The sequence below is a fragment of the Hemiscyllium ocellatum genome, chromosome 5, assembly GCF_020745735.1.
Source record: "Hemiscyllium ocellatum isolate sHemOce1 chromosome 5, sHemOce1.pat.X.cur, whole genome shotgun sequence".
Taxonomy (NCBI): domain Eukaryota; kingdom Metazoa; phylum Chordata; class Chondrichthyes; order Orectolobiformes; family Hemiscylliidae; genus Hemiscyllium; species Hemiscyllium ocellatum.
Genome location: NC_083405.1, coordinates 60701112 through 60720204, shown reverse-complemented (window position 1 = coordinate 60720204; position 19093 = coordinate 60701112). Strand labels below are relative to the sequence as shown.

General features: G+C 38.0%; 1 protein-coding gene across 1 annotated transcript in view; it reads left to right on the top strand.

Annotated features, from left to right (window-relative positions):
• The window catches only part of galnt12 (UDP-N-acetyl-alpha-D-galactosamine:polypeptide N-acetylgalactosaminyltransferase 12), a 75641-nt gene extending 56697 nt beyond the window's left edge, over positions 1-18944 (top strand). The window contains exons 5-10 of the mRNA XM_060824780.1: positions 2808-2925; positions 5427-5603; positions 6321-6452; positions 9190-9303; positions 15327-15482; positions 15856-18944. Coding sequence (XP_060680763.1) covers positions 2808-2925; positions 5427-5603; positions 6321-6452; positions 9190-9303; positions 15327-15482; positions 15856-15996 — 838 coding nt within the window. The 3' untranslated portion in view covers positions 15997-18944. The remainder of the gene's footprint in view (positions 1-2807; positions 2926-5426; positions 5604-6320; positions 6453-9189; positions 9304-15326; positions 15483-15855) is intronic.
• The last annotated feature ends 149 nt before the right edge of the window (positions 18945-19093 follow it).

The window sequence follows — 19093 nt, the reverse complement described above, 5'->3', positions numbered from 1 at the left end:
TGGTTCTTCTTTATCAGTGCTACAAATAATATTCTCAAAAATCCTAATTTTGTCAAGCATAATTTTCCTTTTACAAATCCATGTTTACTTTGCTCAGTTTTGCCATTCTTATCTAAATGTACAGTCAACATATCCTTCAGAATAGATTTTCCCCATACTTGCTCTGCTACTGACATGAAAACCGACAGGCTGCATCCTTGCAGTCCTTCTCTTAAATAGCGAGGTTGGATTTGCTATTTTCCAGTCTGCAGAAATCTTTCAGAATCTATAGAATTTTGATGGGTATCTACCAGTAATCATGACGTGGAGGTGCTGGTGCTGGGTGGACAAAGTTTAAAAAAAATCGCCCAACACCAGGCTATAGTCCAACAAATATATTTGGAAGTATTAGCTTTCGGAAGTGTTTTGTGTGATTTTAACTTTTAGCAATAATCAGCTCTCTCTCTCTAGCCATCACCTGCACTCTGGCATGAAACTCATCTGTTCCTGGGAATTTATCAACATCTAATCCAGTTAACGTTTCAAGTACTAATCTTTACAATACTAATTCCTTTTTAGTTCCTCAATTTCATAAGTCCTTATGTTGCCTAGTATGGGGGACTTTCTGTATCTTTTGTGAAGACAAGCCGAATGTAACATTAGTTTCTCAGGCAGCAACCGTGGAGAGAGAGCAAGATAATGTTTCGATTCTAGATGACTCTTCTTCAGAGCTCTTATTTGTCCTACTAGCTAATATTTTCCTTTTCATATTCCTAAAATGCTGAAATAATCTTTGTTCTTCATTGGCTTATTGTCATTTTCACGTTTCCTTTTCCAAATCAATTGCTTCATCCTCCTCAGCTGGGGCTTTAAATACTCCCAATTCTCACTTCAGGCATGCTAGAATGATGGCAGCAGTTCACTCAAGCATCAAGCATACATTTCTGCATGCTTGCAGAAATGATGAGACTTGCTTCATTTGTAGTCATCTAGGTGACCTGTTGCATTCACAACTTCCCACGTGCTGCAGGACATACATTCAACATGAGCAAGCTGTCTTGCCATGTCTTAATGTTAAAACAAGTGAAGTCAAAATATTAATTTAGTTTTTTATATACTTTATTTTCCTCTGCCTTAACTTAAACTATTAAGAAACCTTGAACTGATGTCTCATCCTTTATGCACTTTACTATTGCAATAAACCCAATTAAACCACATTTTCCCCCTCTTTGCACTGAATTCCCACATGAACCTTATTCAAAGATTCACTTTTTTTACCTCTTCCCTGATGATAAGCCCCTCACTGGTCATGTGGTTTAAAAAACTGTCTCATATAAATTCCTTTTAAACAAATTTATTCGAAAAATGTTAGGGACACTCTTGAAGCAGGTACAACTTGAACTTTGACTTTCTGGCCCAGAGATGGGGATTCTGCACATATACAAGGTTAAACATACATGTTCCACAGAAGCCCATTAGTCTACTCCACCTGATATTCCCAGGTGGATCACCCATCAAAGTCTTAACCAGGGTGTCTGCTTAGCTTCTGAGATTGGATGTTTTCAGACCAATATGGCTGTAGGCTCTGTCTCTCGTAGTTACTTTGTTTTAATCATTATGTTTGGACAGATTATGACAAAATTCCAGGTTAAATGGGACTTGAACCTGGACCATTTAGTCTAGAGGTAGGCATATTGCCACTGTGCCAGAAGGTCTTTCTCTCTCATATAGAATCTCTAATGAGTCACTAGCTCGTTCAGGTTAAGCTTTCTGAACCTGATGTGACTTAAAGCCTTCCGGTCTGGAGTCAGCCACGCTATCATTGTGCTACAAACCCAGCTTCACTAGTTAGATTAGCTTCTGTTAGAGAAATTAACATCAGTTGCTCTGACTACTTTTAGCTAATTGACTAATAATGGCCACTATCAGGCAATTCCTTGATTAGCTACACAATCCAAATTACTTGATTATTGGTTCTATGATTTTTCTATATTTAAACTTGTAACTTCTTAAAAAAGTATTTTTCTATGTGAAACAAATTCTTCTCTCACTATACATATGTGTCATTTTGTTATCTTCTGGCCTTACTGGCTTTATTGAACTCTGTTACATCATTCTGTGATTTGTGCCTTTGTACGTTCAGATGCTTTTGCTTCTTGAACTCAGTTAAGTTTTGATTATTCAAGTAATATGTGACTACCTATTTTTCTTAACACAATGTAATATTTTTGTTTGTCAATTCTGTGCCCATTCTGTAGGTTATCATTAATATCTTGTAATTGATTGCAGTCCTTCTTTGTTTTGACCATGATGTTGTCCACCCATTTTGAAATTGTTTTTGATTCTAAACTCTGAAGTCATCAATTTAAACAACATAGGACTGCAACACTAATCCTTGTGGGATCCTGTGTTTCACTGAATAGCTACTATTTACCTGTTCTGTCAATTTTCTGTCTTGCAGTTGCTATTAATTCAGTAACTCATCCCCTGACATGTGCTTAAAATGTATTCATTAGTCCATTATGTGATACCTTAATTATCTCCTGCTCTATTAGCATTACATAATATGAAAGAAGCTTCACAGTCATCATATGCCTGTATAGAACTTGGCTAATTGTTGAGCTGTCTAAAATGAATTGTTAATGGAAATATTCATATTTTAGCTTATCAGCATTGCCAGTCCTTGGATGATTGGGACAGTAGACTCTAAGCAGATAAATTGAGCACAATTTAAAATTACAGATTTTGCTATTTTGATCATATGTTTTGCTAATTAAAAACCATCCAAAGGCTAATTCTAAATAACTGAAATAACTCTCTTTCAACAGGTCTCCCACTATGGCTGGAGGGCTGTTTGCTGTCAGCAAGAAATATTTTGAATACCTTGGCACATATGACACAGGAATGGAGGTCTGGGGAGGAGAGAACTTGGAATTTTCTTTCAGAGTAAGAATTCTATTTGCCCTTAAATTTATCAGTCTGGAAAACTAAATGCAAAGTAATTCCTTTTTAGTCATGCTTTGGAAGAAACGTTGGATCATCTTGGATTCATGTTCCAGGGGAGACCTGACCTACTAGAGTTACCAGTGATATATGGGTTACATTTAACAGTTTATGCAGGCATATATTTAATCTTGCACTATATTACAATATAGTGGGGACTGTGGTGAGCAATGAGATGGCTTTGGATGTGAGAAGAAAATACTTATCAAGACTGCAGATAGATTTCCTGATCGTTTATTTTGTTATGTGACCTCCACATCCTGATATAAAGGAAGTAAAGTTGGTATAACTGACTCGGGTGTCAGGTGTGCACCATCTATTTATACTCCCATTCTGTATTTGATTAAGTCGTTTTTGTAAAGAAATCAACTAGTTGGACCAAAGGGTCTGTTTCTGCGCTGTGCATCTCTATGACACCAATAAATTTACTTCCAAACAGTATTTGGTGTTTATAGTTTCCAAAATTATGATATACTTTATACATCTTATGACTTATTATAATAGATTTCTGATACTGTGAATATGTCCAGCACAAAGCAACTTGTTTAAAATTGTTACTTTCCTGAAGCCTTTCAATTCCTCAGATGAAGGTTTTTTGGCTGTACTGATGGCTAAGTGTATATATTTGCCTTTGGTTTGGTAATGAATTATTCAGCCTTGGCATTCATCATAGTTTGTGTACTGACGTCCTTTTGATGGTGACCATGAAACCCATTGAGTGTCCTTCAGGGAGAGAAATCTGCCATCCTTATCTGTCTGGTGTGCATCTGGAGTCACATGTACAGTGGTGTGGTTGACTCTTAATTGCTCTCTGAAATGGCCTTGCAAGCCGTTCAGTTGTAACAATCACTACAAAGTCTATGAAAAGAAACCGAATGGACCATCTGACATCAACCTAGGCACCAGAAATGACAACAGCAGAAACACCCTGTCGACTCCCAGAGTTCTCTTACTAACATCTGGGGATGAGTGTCAAAACTGGGAGTACTGTCTCACCATTTTACTATTGATCAGAAACTGAACTGAACAGACCATATAAAAATGTGGCTACAAGGGCAGAGCAGAGGTTAGGAATCCTGCTGTGAGTAATTCAACATCTGACTCTCCAAAGGTGTCCACTATCTATAAGAGACAAATCAGGAGACTGATGAAATACTCCTCACTTGTTCGGATGAGCGCAGCTTCAGTAATACTCAGGAAGCTTAACACTATCCCAGGACAAAACAGCCTGCTTAATTGGTATTGCATCCACATTCACTCCCTCCGGTACCAATGTTTAGCAGCAGCAGGATATACCAGCTAACGACATGCTGTAGAAATTCACCAAATCTCCTTAGACAGTATCTTCCAAAATCATGACACCATCCACAAGGACAAGGCAAAACAGATACATGGGAACCCCTCCATCTACAGATTTTCCACTAAGTACTCATTACCTTGACATGGAAATATATTGTTGTTCTGTGTCTTTGGATGAAAATCTTGGAACTCCCTGTCTAATAGCATCATGGGGCTGACTATAACAAATAGATATTTATTGTTCAAGTAGGCAGCTGATTGCCATCTTCGCAAGTGCACTTAGAGGTGGGCAATAAATGACAAACTAGCAAAGTCTACATCCCATTAATGAATTCTAACAATAGAAAGTCTCAGGATTGGTGGGGAAGCTGCAATTCACCTCAGTATTTGGGGATGATGGCTCAGTGGTTAGTACTGCTGCCTCACAGCACCAGGGATCCAGGTTTGATTCCAGCCTCTGGCGACTGTCTGTGTGGAGTTTGCACTTTCTCCCTGTGTCTGCATGGGTTTCCTTCCGCAGTCCAAAGATGTGCAGGTCAGGTGAATGTTCAAGGATATGTAGGTTAGGTGCATTAGTTGAGGGTAAATATAGGGTTGGGGAAATGGATCTAAATGTGCTACTCTTCAGAGGATGGGTGTGGATGTGTGGGGCCAAAGGGCCGGTTTCCACACTGTAGGGATTCTAGGGGAAGGAATGAGAAAAAAATGGCCAGTACAGTCAGTTCTGCTATAACACAGTAGTTCCATTCTCATGCTATCTTATACAAAAATTGTGTAACAGCAGCACCATTTAAACTAACGGGGCCGGAATTGTGTTATAACCAATACATGCTTTAAAAGTTTGTTTCTGAAGCAATGTCCCCAATTCGTCAATTGCATTCTAGCGAATTCACATTAATGAAATTAGCATTATAGCAGAATGACCTGTATTCTTGTCCTAATTATCACCAATTTGTCGAATATCATTCACCCTCCAAATCCATTGTTAACATGGTCAAGTTTAAAAATCATAGTGTGGGAATTCTGTTTGAAGTAAATTTGGAAAGTAATGAAATGTACTCATTGCAATTAATAGGAGTATAAAACATTGATCAATTTAAGAAATGAAATTGCACATGCTCCATGAAAATAACATTTTTTTTCAGATATGGCAGTGTGGGGGTTCCTTAGAAATACATCCTTGTTCTCATGTGGGCCATGTTTTTCCTAAACAAGCTCCATATTCAAGGAGCAAAGCCCTGGCAAATAGTGTGCGTGCTGCACAAGTCTGGATGGATGAGTATAAAGAACTGTATTTTCACAGGAATCCACATGCCCGTTTGGTGAGTTGTAATCGTTACTTAATTGCTCTAATATGAACAAAGTACAATAGCTAATTTTAAATTTCAATGATTTTAGGTCTACTTTAAGTTGATTGTATGTAGAGTGGTCTTATTTTCATATTTTAAGTTAATTTAATCTTTCAAGTGAATAAACTCAGTACTACTAAAGTTCTTAAATGTTGTGCTTTAATTGAATAGAGGTGGTGGGAGCACATCATTAATATCAAAAAAGTCAAAAATGTGAACATAATTTTGAAAATTAATTTATATGCATACATTTTTTTCTTTGATAATTAAAGTATCAAAACTCAAAGTTGAAAGAAACGGCTTGCATAGAAATGGTTTAAAAATCTATTGCCCCTTTTCTTTTCAATATTGTGAATTTTGAGGGTAATTCAAAAAATATACAGACTTGTGAAAACATAAATGGGGTGAGCATTATTGAGCTGTGGTTTGTTTCAGAGGGTGGGCTCTTTCATTTAAATATTTAAAATGGGTGGTAAAATAATTCATTTTAGTTCAGTTACAATTTTAAGTTTTCAGTTGTATTGATTATTTTGAAGTGCTGTTTTATCACCATCTCAGATTTTCTTTGTCTAGGTCATGAAGATTAAGAAATCAGTAAGCTAGTTTGACATTGTTAAAAGTTGTTATTTCATAGCTATATTTGTAGCTACTGTGAGGTTAAATTATTTCCCTACATTTTCTGATTTGCAGGAACCTTATGGTGATGTATCAGAAAGGATAAAACTGAGAGAGAAACTACAATGTAAAAACTTCAAGTGGTTACTGGAGAATGTTTATCCAGATATTCATGTACCTGAGGATCGGCCAGGCTTCTTTGGAATGGTACTTAATCTCCATCCTGAAATATTGAGTTGTCTTCCAAAGTTAGTTGTTTTGCTTGGAACGGCAAACATAAATGACTGAAACTTTCTTCCTTTTAAAGCTGATTTAATTCCATTTTGTCAGTTTTGGCCTAGATGGTATCACCCTCATTTCTGTGCCGTAAGCTTGAGTGTTCCCATTTCAGAAATATAAACGTGAAAATCTAAGAGTGAATTCCATTCCAGTACTGAGGGAGTGCTTGATTTAATATCAGAAGAGATATTAAATTAAGACTCTGTCTACACTCTGTATGATGTAAAACATCTATGGGCACTTTTAACAGAAGAAGAGATGTGTTATCCCTGTCTGTGGTCAATATTTATCCCTAAATCAGTGTCTCAGTAGCACTTGACAAAAAAAAAACTTTTCATTGTCATGAAGGAATTTGGTGGACCTTGGTGTGAGTAAATTAGCTGACATAATTGCTACAACTAATGCAGTACTGCACTTCAAAAATACAACTGACTGTGAAACACTCTGAGGTCATATAAATGCAAATTTACCTATAAAATTCATAGAAAGCAACAACATTTTCCTGATTTTCTGCTGAAAACTTTAGAAGATAGCAAATGTCACCTATTTATTCAAAAAGGACGGGATCCAGCGGGTAACTGCAGGCCAGTTAGCTTAACAGCTGTCATAGAGCATATGTCAAAATGTGTTATTAAAGAAGTTATAGCAAGGGACTTGGTTACATTTAAGATAATCTAGGTTAAGTCAGTATGGTTTTGTGAAAAGGGAATCACGTTTCACTGATCTGTTGGAATTCTTTGAAGAGGTAACGCATGCTGTGAAAAGAAGAGAACCAGTGGGTATACTATACTTGGATTTGTTAAGGCTATGGTAGAAAATAAGCGCTCTCTGTGTCGAGGTATTGTCTATTGCAAGAGGAATTGAATACAAAAGTAGTGACATTATGCTTGAGTTATACTGGGCACTGGTGAGACCACATCTGGAGTAATATGTTCAGTATTTTTCACCATGTTTACGAAATGATATAAATATATTTTGGAGACTGTTCAGAGATTTACCGGAATAATAACTGGAATGAAAAGCTTGATTGTGGAAAAACTGAACAAGGTAGGGTTGGACTACCAGAATTCAGAAGAGGTGACCTGATTTAAACTTAAGATCCTGAGGGGCACTGTCTGGTTTATATGGAGAAAGTGTTTCCTCTTATGGGAGTATCTGGAACTTGGGGTGACTGTTGAATCATGCTCATCCACTTAAAACAACCTTGAGAGGAAATTTTCTGTGGGAGGTATTTAGATTGATGGTTTGAAATTGTTTCTTGAGGATGTTTGTTAAAATGTCTTTTCACTCTGATCACAAGTAGTACAGAACACTTACTAAAGAATACTCATCATTATGACACTGTTATTATTATTCTTTGGATGGTGAAAAGCACAATGTCCTGCCTTCAGAGTATTTTCATTCTGCAGTTCAAACAAAGGGAAATTTTGATTGCTGCATTGATTTGACCAAGAGTATTATAGATTCGCTATACTTGACCTTCACCTATTTGCCTACCACCCCAATCCCAGTGCTGCATCCCTACCCCTCCCCTTCTCTCCCCCTTATTGTCCATTCTCCTTAACCGCAACCCTGCCCACTCTCACACTTGCCTTAGATATTTTTATGAAGGTGTAGAGGTGGACTATACCTTTAAGAGAGTTGAAAAGCTAACAAGGACTGACAAAGCACAGTATGTCCTGAACTAAGTAAGAATGTAATACTTGGGGAAACAAATAGCTGCAGCTGAGTTGCCATGAAACGAAAAAACAAATTCGAATTTGGCCAATCCGTTTAAATTATGCCCAAGATACCAAAGTGCAAAATACTAAATTCAAATTTGATTGATATTAAAGCCAAAGAAACAATCTGTTGTTTTAGGGGTATGAAACTAGATATTTTGAATAGTTAGGAGGAGAACTGCCAAGCCACCAACAAATGCAAACTGCCAGCAGAACAGCTCTCTGAAAGATACCTGTCTATAAGAAGTTTGTGCAGCAGAACATTTGAAGCTGACCTAGAGAAACATTTGCAGGGGAAGATTGACAAAGGAGAATCAACAAAGCTGACTGGTTTTGAAATGTGATTTCTTTCTTGTAAATCTTAATCAGGATTTTTTTATTGGATCCAAATTGTAGAGTGGGGGTATAAGTTAGTTTTAAGAGAAAAGTGTTATAAATAGTTGTTGTTTTTAATATTCTCTGTTGGACTTAAAGAATAAAATTGTTAATTTTTACTTTTAAATAGTGACTTCTGGGATAGTTTTTTGCCTCTTGAATTTTAACAGATTACGGCATGAGGTGAACTTTATCTGTGTGACTGGTTTAAATTAGCAGAGGGGTTTACCCGTGTTGTAACAATATTTATTTCCACTCAGCAGTCAGTGTTACTTATTGGAATCTGGCAGTTAGGGTGTGTTTTGATCTGCTGCACTGAGTGGATTCCCACCTAATTTCCAAAAGTAGAGTCAGCTGGGGAAGGTCAGAGTCAGAAGTCTGGCAGTTTGTCCAATTTCCTGCCAACAAGACGATCTCCAACAGGATTCATGTCAGCCTGATCTGTTCTGATGCTAATCGGAAGTTGTGATCCATAATATTTCCAATTGCAGAATTGGTAAGAGAGCTGCTTGTTTTTATTGGTCCATTGCAATATAACTACATATCCATACTACTTTTCTATTCTCTAGTTAAAGAACAAAGGGATGGTGAACTACTGCTTTGATTACAATCCACCTAATGAACACAACGTTGCAGGAGAAAAAGTCATTCTGTATCAGTGTCATGGCATGGGACAAAATCAGGTGAGTGAAAGCTCAATTTGTTAACTTACCAGTGTTTGAATCATATTGCCATGTTGGCCGTCGTTTGATGGGAAATTAACATGTACTCAAGATGGCTTGCTGTGTCCCTGGGGTGTACTTACTGTCACATCCCAACATCAAATATGTCTCCTTTATTTTGACTATGCCTTCCAGCTCCCAACCAGGTGCGTGCTATTTCTAATAATCTCTTATGCAGCATCTTATCATATCTATTTGAGGACATCCAAATAGACAAACATTCTTAAACAGAAAATTCAGCTGGATTAATTGAATATGACCTACTTCTCTCACACCCATATTGAATCTCTTTAATCAGCACATGTTTTCCACATGTTCAGACACTCAGTCTCTTATAGATTCCATTAACTTCTCCACAATTAACATTAAACTGGTCTTCCTCTGCAACAACCTTAAATAATGTAGCATTTCAATTTTTCAATACAGTCCAAAGGCACATAAAATTTGGACTGCTCTGTGTGCTAGATGTTGGATGATGATTAGTATGGTGCTGTCCTTGTATGTCAAATTCTATTTTACTTTAGGAAATACCCAAATTCCCTGCTGGTAAATCATGGCCCATTATCTGTGACCAACTCTTCTATGACTCACTGTATTGTGAACGATGGAGGCTATGCAAGTCCAACTACTTTGGACGTCCAAAATGACTAAGAACATAGAATTCATGAAAAGACATGCATAGTTGATGTGCAGCTGAGTCCAAGATTTACCTGGCCATCTCCACAAATGTGGGGGAGCTTCTGGCAATAATTTTTGTCCTTGTTGGTACGCTGTGTCTGCATCCAGGCCTGGCGACCAAACATAACTTCTCACCAGCATCTTCATTTTGGAGGCTCCTGGTGGAATAGTCAATGGTTGGCAGTGTGCTTTGCTCCATACAATTACTCTTGCTGCACATAACAACATGTTGTCATCTACTTGAGCTGGTCCAAAAAGGTGTCACTTCTAATTGTAATAGCCCTTTGGTTTCCCCCATCACCACCAGTTTTTTCAGTTTTGAAAGGACACAATCTTTCTGCATCCAAAGTCTGATATTGTCAGCTCTGATTTGGAGCGTATCCAGAAAATTGAATATCAACACAGACTCTTTTACTGATGTACCTGCTAATGGGAGTCTGCTCAATGCATCTGTGTTTGCTCCTCAGCCTCCTGGATGATGTTCTAACTTGTAATTATAAGTACTTGGTAAGTTTTAGAGCCCCCCGCTGAATATGGCCCAGAGCTATCACCAGCACTGCTTTTTCCTCTTTAAGCACACCAAAAAGGGACTTGTAATGTGTGACTATCACAAAGTTTTGGATTGTAAAAAGACATCCCTGACTTCCAATATAACCACTAATCTTTCTTTCTCTATGTGGGTATATTTATGCTCTGTGTTTGCTAAAGTCCTGGATGCAGGTGTTCCTCTCTACTGGGCCATCAATAAGGTGGTGACACACTGGGAGACATCTCTTGTCAACACCAGATCTTTCTTGGGATCATAGTGTGCCAACGTTTTAAAGGATGATAGCGATTCATTGCTACACTGAAAGCTAAGGCTTGTTTATGCAACTATTTCCCTTTTTAGGAGATGATGCAAAAATGCATGGATGGAGGCTAAATTTTGTATGAACTTTGTAGGGCGGCACGGTGGCACAGTGGTTAGCACTGCTGCCTCACAGCACCAGAGACCCAGGTTCAATTCCCGACTCAGGCGACTGACTGTGTGGAGTTTACACATTCTCCCCGTGTCTGCGTGGGTTTCCTCTGGGTGCTCCGGTTTCCTCCCACAGTCCAAAGATGTGCAGGCCAGGTGAATTGGCCAAGCTAAATTGCCCATAGTGTAAGGTAAAAGGGGTCAAATGTAAGGGAATGGGTGGGCTGTGCTTCGGCGGGTCGGTGTGGACTTGTTGGGCTGAAGGGCCTGTTTCCACACTAAGTAATCTAATCTAAACTTTCAGTAATAATTTACCAGTCCAAGAAATAACCTAAGATCCTGGACAGACTTGGGAGCTGGGGCACCTTTGGTCATCCTCACTTTGTTTGCCAATGGTGTAACCCAGTCTTGCCAATTCTATAACCCAAGTAGGTCATTTTCCTGGAGCATATCTGTCCTGGTTTAGGCACACCACCACCTTGGGAAAATACCTTAGGATGATGTCTAAATTCTCTAAGTGCTCCTTATTGGTTTTCCATGTTATTTAAAAATCATCTAGGTAAATGGCAACCTGAGGTAGACCTTGCAAGATGTTCTCCATTGTCAGCTGAAAAATTGAACAGGCAGATGATAGCCCAAATGGCAGTCTTATACATTAATACAAGCCCTAATGGATATTAACTTTAGAATACCGCTCTGGTAATCCTGATCCAAATGCAATTGTAAGAAAGCATGGCTCGTGTCCAGCTTCATGAAGGACAAGCCCCTCCCTCAACCCCCCACCAACCTTGCTTATCTGAGGGATTGAGTACTTATCCAGCTGTGAAAAGCTGGTTGTTGTTTGTTTAACATCCAAATTGGTATGATTGGTGCTGCCCGTTCCTCAAATTGGATTGGTTGCTAATTCTTTCACTTCCCAGCCTTCAGATCTCTGCCTCAAGGCAAATGGCAGGCCTTGCAGAATTGTGGAATTGCTCCCTGGTCAACATGCAAGGTGGCCTTGGCTCTTCTGAGAGTGCCAAGACCTTCCTGGAAAGCATCTGGGTATTTAATTAGGACTTCAGTTGGATAGCCTTTTTCTATTTGCTCAATATTTTTCAATCTCAGTGAATCTCTCTCAGCCAATTTCACCCCATCAAACATGGGCACAAGCCTTTTACTACAATTAGTGTTAAGTGATGCAGTTGTATTTCAAAAGAGACTGGAACTAAAGTTATACCCTTAACCTGGAAAGGTTCACCAGTATAGGTCCTCCGCCTAGCCTAGATCTTATGGAAACTTACAGTGGGAGTCCAGAACAAATTTTGTTAAAGACTGGTTCTGTGCTTACTGATACAGCTGAGCTGATTAGTCTTTCTTCTGTACTGAGAATCATTGACCAGGATTTCAACTGCATTATAGTGTTCTCCAATGTGCATTAGAACCAGATGGCCATTTAACCAGATGTTTATTTTGATTGCCTAGCAACAGCAAAATCAGAACCAGTATAACCATTTGAAACCAAATGTAGGTAGACATTCCAGAGTGTGAATTTGCCTGTATACCAGTCTATAAGTTATCTTACTCAATTGTCTTGAATCCGCATACTGGCAGCAACTACATTGGCTTGTTGGTCTGGATACTGAAGAAATTTTAACCTTTTGGCCAAGGTGAGGCTGTCTTTTTTGGGGCTGTGGGCTGACCTAGAATCCCTCTGATCAGGATATGTCCTTACGGAAGCTATGCAATTGTCAGTACTTCGTGTCATAGAAATGTATAGCATGGAAACAGACCCTTCAGTCTAACTTGTCCATGCCAACCAAATGTCCTAACCTAATCTATTCCCATTTGGCAGCACTTGGCCCATATCCTCTGAAACCTTCCTATTCATATACCCATCCAGATGCCTTTTAAATGCTATAATTGTTCTAGCCTCCACCACTTCCTCTGGCAGCTCATTTGACACAAGCACCACCCTCTGCGTGAAAAACGTTGCCCCTGAGGTCCTTTTATATCTTTCCCCTCACACCCTAAACCTATGCCCTCTAGTTCTGGACTCCCCCACCTCAGGGAAGACACTGTCGATTTATCCTATTCATGCCCCTCATGATATTATAAACCTCTATAAGGTCACCCCTCAGCCTCTGATGTTCCAGGGAAAACAGCCCCAGCCTGTTCAGCCACTCCCTATAGCTCAAATCCTCCAACCCTGGTAACATCCTTGTAAATCTTTTCTGAGCCCTTTTAAGTTTCACAACATCCTTCCAATGGGAAGGAGACCAGAATTGCACGTAATTTTCCAAAAGTTACCTAACCAACGTCCTGAATAGCTGCAACATGACCTCCCAATTCGTACTCGATTCTCTGATCAGTAAAGCATACGAAATGCTGCCTTAACTATCCTGTCTATCTGTGACTCCACTTTCAAGGAGCTATGAACCGGCACTCCAAGGTCTCCTTGTTCATCAACACTCCCTAGGATTTTACCATTAATGGTATAAATCCTGCTATGATTTGCTTTCCCAAAATGTAGCACCTTGCATTTATCTATATTAAACTTCATCTGCCAATTCTCAACCCATTGACCAATCTGGTCAAGATCCTGTTGTAATCTGAGGTAACCTTCTTTACTGTCCATTACACCTCCAATTTTGGTGTCATTTGCAAACTTACTAACTATATACCTGTTACGTTCACATCCAAATCACTTGTATAAATGATGAAAAGTAGTGGACCCATCACAGATCCTTGTGGCACTCCACTGGTCACAGGCCTCCAGTCTGAAAAACAACCTTTCACCACCACCTTCTGTCTTCTACCTTCGAGCCAGTTCTCCCTGTATTCCATGAGATCATACTTTGCTAACAAGTCTCCTATGGGAAACCTTGTCGCACACCTTACTGAAGTCCATATAGATCACATCCATCGTGCTGCCCTCGTTAATCCTCTTTGTTACTTCAAAAAAATCAAGTTCGTGAGACTTGACCTCCCATGCACAAAGCTGTGCTGACTATCCCTAATCAGTCCTTGCCTTTCCAAATACATATAAATGCTGTCCCTCAGGATTCCCACCAACAACTTGCCACCACCGATGTTAGGCTCATCAGTCTAAAGTTCCATGGCTTTTCCGTATGGCCTTTCTTAAATTATGTGGTGTTCTTCAAGCTCAGTCGGATTGATGAGGGTGTCCATTTGCATCAGAATATCCTGCAACTTGTATGCTCCACTTTTGCATTTTCCAGTGATAAAGCCATTTGTAGTACGTTTTTGAAGTCCAATTGGGCTTCAGCTAGTGAGCGTTTTTGCATAGTGACAGCATTAATCCCATATACCAGTGGTGTCTCAGCATCTCATTAAGGGTTAAACCAAAGTCTTAGACTCCTACCAGTTATCCCAACAGAGTCAAAAATCCTGATTGCAGATAACCCTGGTTCTCAACTTACTGGCTAAAAGTGATAGCGTCTCAGAATTAGAGGCTGGGGGTTCCAATATTCCTTAATTAAATCTGTCAATTCTTGAAAGTTTTTAGTATCTAATGCCTCAGAGAAATTTAGGTTCCTAATAATAGTGCAAAAAGTTGCCGCTCCACAGGTTTTCAGGAGAATTATTTTTTGCTTTTCATCAGCCACAAATTTGTTTGCTCAGAAAAAATAACGCAGTCTTTCCAGAACTGGGCCCAGTCCTTGATGGCAGGATCAAATGGAGTCAAACTTCCCAAACAAAGGCATGATACAAGAAATCCTTACTCCAACTCAACAATGACCATTTCAAGCTTTCGTCATCACTGAAATAACTCTACAGTAGCTAATATCTTGCCTCCAAGTCACCCTTTATTTGCACATGAATAGTCCTTGACATTCGTACTGCCTCTTCAGAGTCAGCTCTGAGTGGCAGTATCTCTGACTGCCCTCTCTTCGTCTGTCATCCAGGGATCCCATATTTTACCAGAATAACAGCCCCAATCAGGGAACTCCTATGAGTTCCTAACTGACTTCGTCAAAATCACTAGACACCAAAACAAAGAGTATTTCAGGTGTGGTCCCACCAAGGCCTTGTATAAGTGCAGTAAGATAACCTTTCTTCTGTACTGAGAGTTATAATAGTGTCTGATGTGCTGGCTGGTTATTGCCGTCAATGTCCTTGTAAGGGCACAGCCTTTCAGAGATCTGCATATGGTGAATGGCATGCTGACACTGTTCACAGTACTGACTTTTGGTCCTGGGAGTTGTTGCCGTGATGCACAGACTTGGACGTCCTTATGGATGTAAAATTAGTGGGAATGCTGATTGCAATAGGCTGCTGAAATATCAGAAATGATGCTGTACTCTATTGGTGTTCTTTAAGCAGCAAGTTGTTTTTGTGCTTCTAGTTTTTTGAATTCTCCTCACACAATGAAATCCGCTATAATACTCGCCAACCTGAGGCGTGCGCTGCAGCAGATCCGGGGACTGACCATTTAACAATGCATCTTTGCCGAGAGAATAAAAAGCCTGTGCCTGAAAATCAGAAATTCATTCTTAAGGAGGTAAAAAATGTTAGGTTTATTTTAAAATATACATTTAAAACTACTCTTGTTATTCATTATGTACTTTCAAAGGAAATCATAGTATATACAACTTATAATTTTAAAGTCTTTCTGTACTTTTACTAAATTTTATGTAACTGTGTTAAATATAACTGTAACTGCTGTCAGTAATAAATTCAAAACGACTGAAACGATGACTGCCACATGTACAACTCATCAATAAAAGACAAACTCTGTTGAACTTCTTAAGTGGCAAATTACAGATATGCAGGTTAAAACATGGTCACAGCACAGCATTTTGTCAGACATCTTATTTTAATTAGTTTGTAGTCTCGATTATTTTTGTTCTAAACCTTTTCTTCTGTCTTTGTAGGATGGCTCAATCTACCACATCCAAACAGAAAGGTGCCTCCAGGCTGTACACAATGCATTCAGTAATGGTCGTCCAGGACCATTACTACGGCCTTGCACAGATATCGACCACCAGAAATGGTTCTTTCAAGAAAGAAAATGATTTATAGATATTCAGGTTCATTAACAACTTCATAAAGCTGCCATTACCAAAATGCTACTGAATTTTCCTATGAACGATAGGATCATTTCAAATCCATAAACTGTCCCCGTCCTGAAGTATTCTAAAGGAATGTTTAGATCTGCATCATATACTGAGATCTTCATACAGATTTTATCACTGAGAACAGTTTATTTTTAATAATGCCTTGAAATTATGAAAAACTCTCAATTTCCAAAGGACAATGTGGTTCTTTAATGCAATTGGTAGATAACTTGATTGCATCCCATTTGAACATATGTGGTGAAGAATCTATTGATTTCAACAAGATTTGTGAAAGGCTTTGAAACAATTATTTGCAAGAGTGAGCTTATGTTAATCTTCTTTTGGATGTCTTGAAGTCCGTTATCTATCAAATCACAGCCATGTGAAAGAGACGGCGCTTTGATTCCTAATTCATTTATAAAAATTGGAGCAATGACCTTTTTTTTTGCTCAAACTAAGGTCAAAAAGAGTGAAGATGTTCATATTGTTCTATAAAACATTTCCGTTTTGAATGTATCATCTGGTTTTAGTGCACTGAGGATGTGTTATGTCTTTGAATCATGGTTTTTTGAGTCCCATAATCTTGCATTCAGACTGTTGTGAAATTGGAAGTGTGTTCACCGCTTGAAACTAAAGAGGACACTTTTTGGAATTTATTCTCATGATATTTAAGCATATGATGCTCAGTGGTAGAAATTTCATGGAAATATCTGTGGACTTAAAAAGGATAGGGTAATATCTTAAGTTTACAGCTGATTATGATACTCTTATTTCTGGCATTGATCTGCATGAGGTGGTGTCAATTTTTTGCACCATTATTGGAGAACGCTAAGGTCTAATGCCAAATCTGCAGTCAGAGTTTCTGAAAACACTTAACCTGATTTTGTAGGACACAGTAAGAAACTTTATTATGAGTTCCAGCTAATGAAATATTTTTGAAGGACAGTCCCTGCTGTTTTGCAGTCAGTGAGAGTAATGACTTGTTAATTTATTTTGGCAGTGCTTGTTGAGAGCTAAAGAATGACCTGGAATGACAGGTGGAAATAAAACTCTTGCTCTTGTTCAAGTGGTGCCTTTGGGATCTTTGATATCCACCTCAATAGGGAGTTGGGGCTTGGGTTTAATATCTGAGGGCTAGCATCTCATACAGCATGTGCTAAACATTGTATTGAACTCTGTTTAGATTGTGCTGAAGTCTGAGGATTGGGCTTGAGAACATGACATCAAAAAGTGAGAGACCCCAATTGGTGCAATTGCCATTGTGCACCTTAGCCAATCTTTTTTAACCTTTTGAAGCATGGGACTCAATCTAAATGAGATGTGAAATGGGACAAAAGAAGGAATTTTCATAAACATACCTTGTGCACTTGAACATATTGATATATTCCATTGTGTCACCATATATTTTCATTTACAATTAAATATTTAGATGGGCACCTGTTAAAACAATTATTAATCATGAGTTTGAGATTTGGATCTGGAAGTGCTTGAGCTTTACATTTTAAAATGATTCTATGCCTGATTATGGAATGTTAAACGTGCTTCAACTTGTCCAGAATTTTGAAAAAAAAGTACAAGACGACTGTCCATAATTTAATGTTGATTTGTAACCACATCAGGATAGTTTGTATAAAAAAAATCGCATTTTAGATTAATGTGCATTGGCTCACTCCTGCCTATGTGGCTGCAATATCATATCACAAGTGAAAAGTAAATGTGCAATGATTTGTTTGAATACAGTAGATGCATTTTATTTTGATTAAACATTTGAAGGACTTCTATTTTTGCACTCTAATTGCAAAGTGTAGTTCTGAGAATTAATATTATAATACTAATTATAGAAAATATTTTCTTCCCTCAATGTATAAAATGAAATAAATAGCCAAAAATGTTTATAGAATTTTCAAATGCTGTATATGTGTATGAAAAGACTTGCTTACCAAACAGTAGCAATATGTCTATGGAAGGATGAGTTTGAATGGCTTTGCACTTCTATACTTAACTTTGATATAATGATACCTGAATGCTGGAGAATGTACAGATCTGTTTCAAATAATTGCTTTTGATAGATATTCATTGACCCAAACAGCAAATCACTGTGTACAAGGGCTTATTGACTTCTAAAAAGTATGTCCTGGGCTTCCACAACATGTAATATTCTGATTTGTTTAGTCTTATTGAAAGAACTTTGTTTTTATTTAAATCTGTTCATTGTACATATATTGGCGTACATTTCTACAGCAGTTTATGGGGCTTACATTAAGGTGAAAGATTGTACAATGTTCCAGTTACTACCACCAAACAGACATGCTGAGACTAGGACCTGGTCTTGAGGGTAGTTGAGTTGGACTGCAAATGTTTATAAAATTTACTACTTTTGGATAAAATATAAATGTCAAAGGATTTGTATTTAAGTTTCTTTGGTGGATATCTTCCTAATGGACACATTTTTAAAAATCAACCTATTTTATAAATTGTCATTGTTTTGCTACTATGCAATATTAGATACCTACATCTATCTGAGTTTCAATAAAAGGACTGCACAATTTCTTGTGAATTGTATGTTGAGCATTAATGTAATGAAAATGGAGTGTATATATTTTATTCTCCAGTTGTTTGCTTGCTGAAGAGCTGGCAACACTTTTTAAAAATACAATTGAGACCGAAATTGTGGATTGATTGCCATTTTTTAAAATGAAATATCTGGTGCTTTTTTAAATAACATTTTTGAGTGAATAATCATAATGCTTTCATGTGCTCCACAGATGTTGGTGAGATTTAACACAATGCTTCTTATCTGAGAATTCTCCATACAACTGATTTAAATTTTGAACATGCTTTAAATTTTTAAATAAAATAAAATATTTCTTGTGAATTACAAAATGTATATCTCATAAATCAAGTCTTTGTGATACTTTTTAGGAATGTCTTAAGACTTTTAATGGGAATTATGGGAATAAATTTGCAAAATGTACGCAACTGTGTCCAACTATTTTCTTCAATAAATCTATTGCAGGGAATTGCCAATACTGCATTTAATATTTGAGAGCTGGTG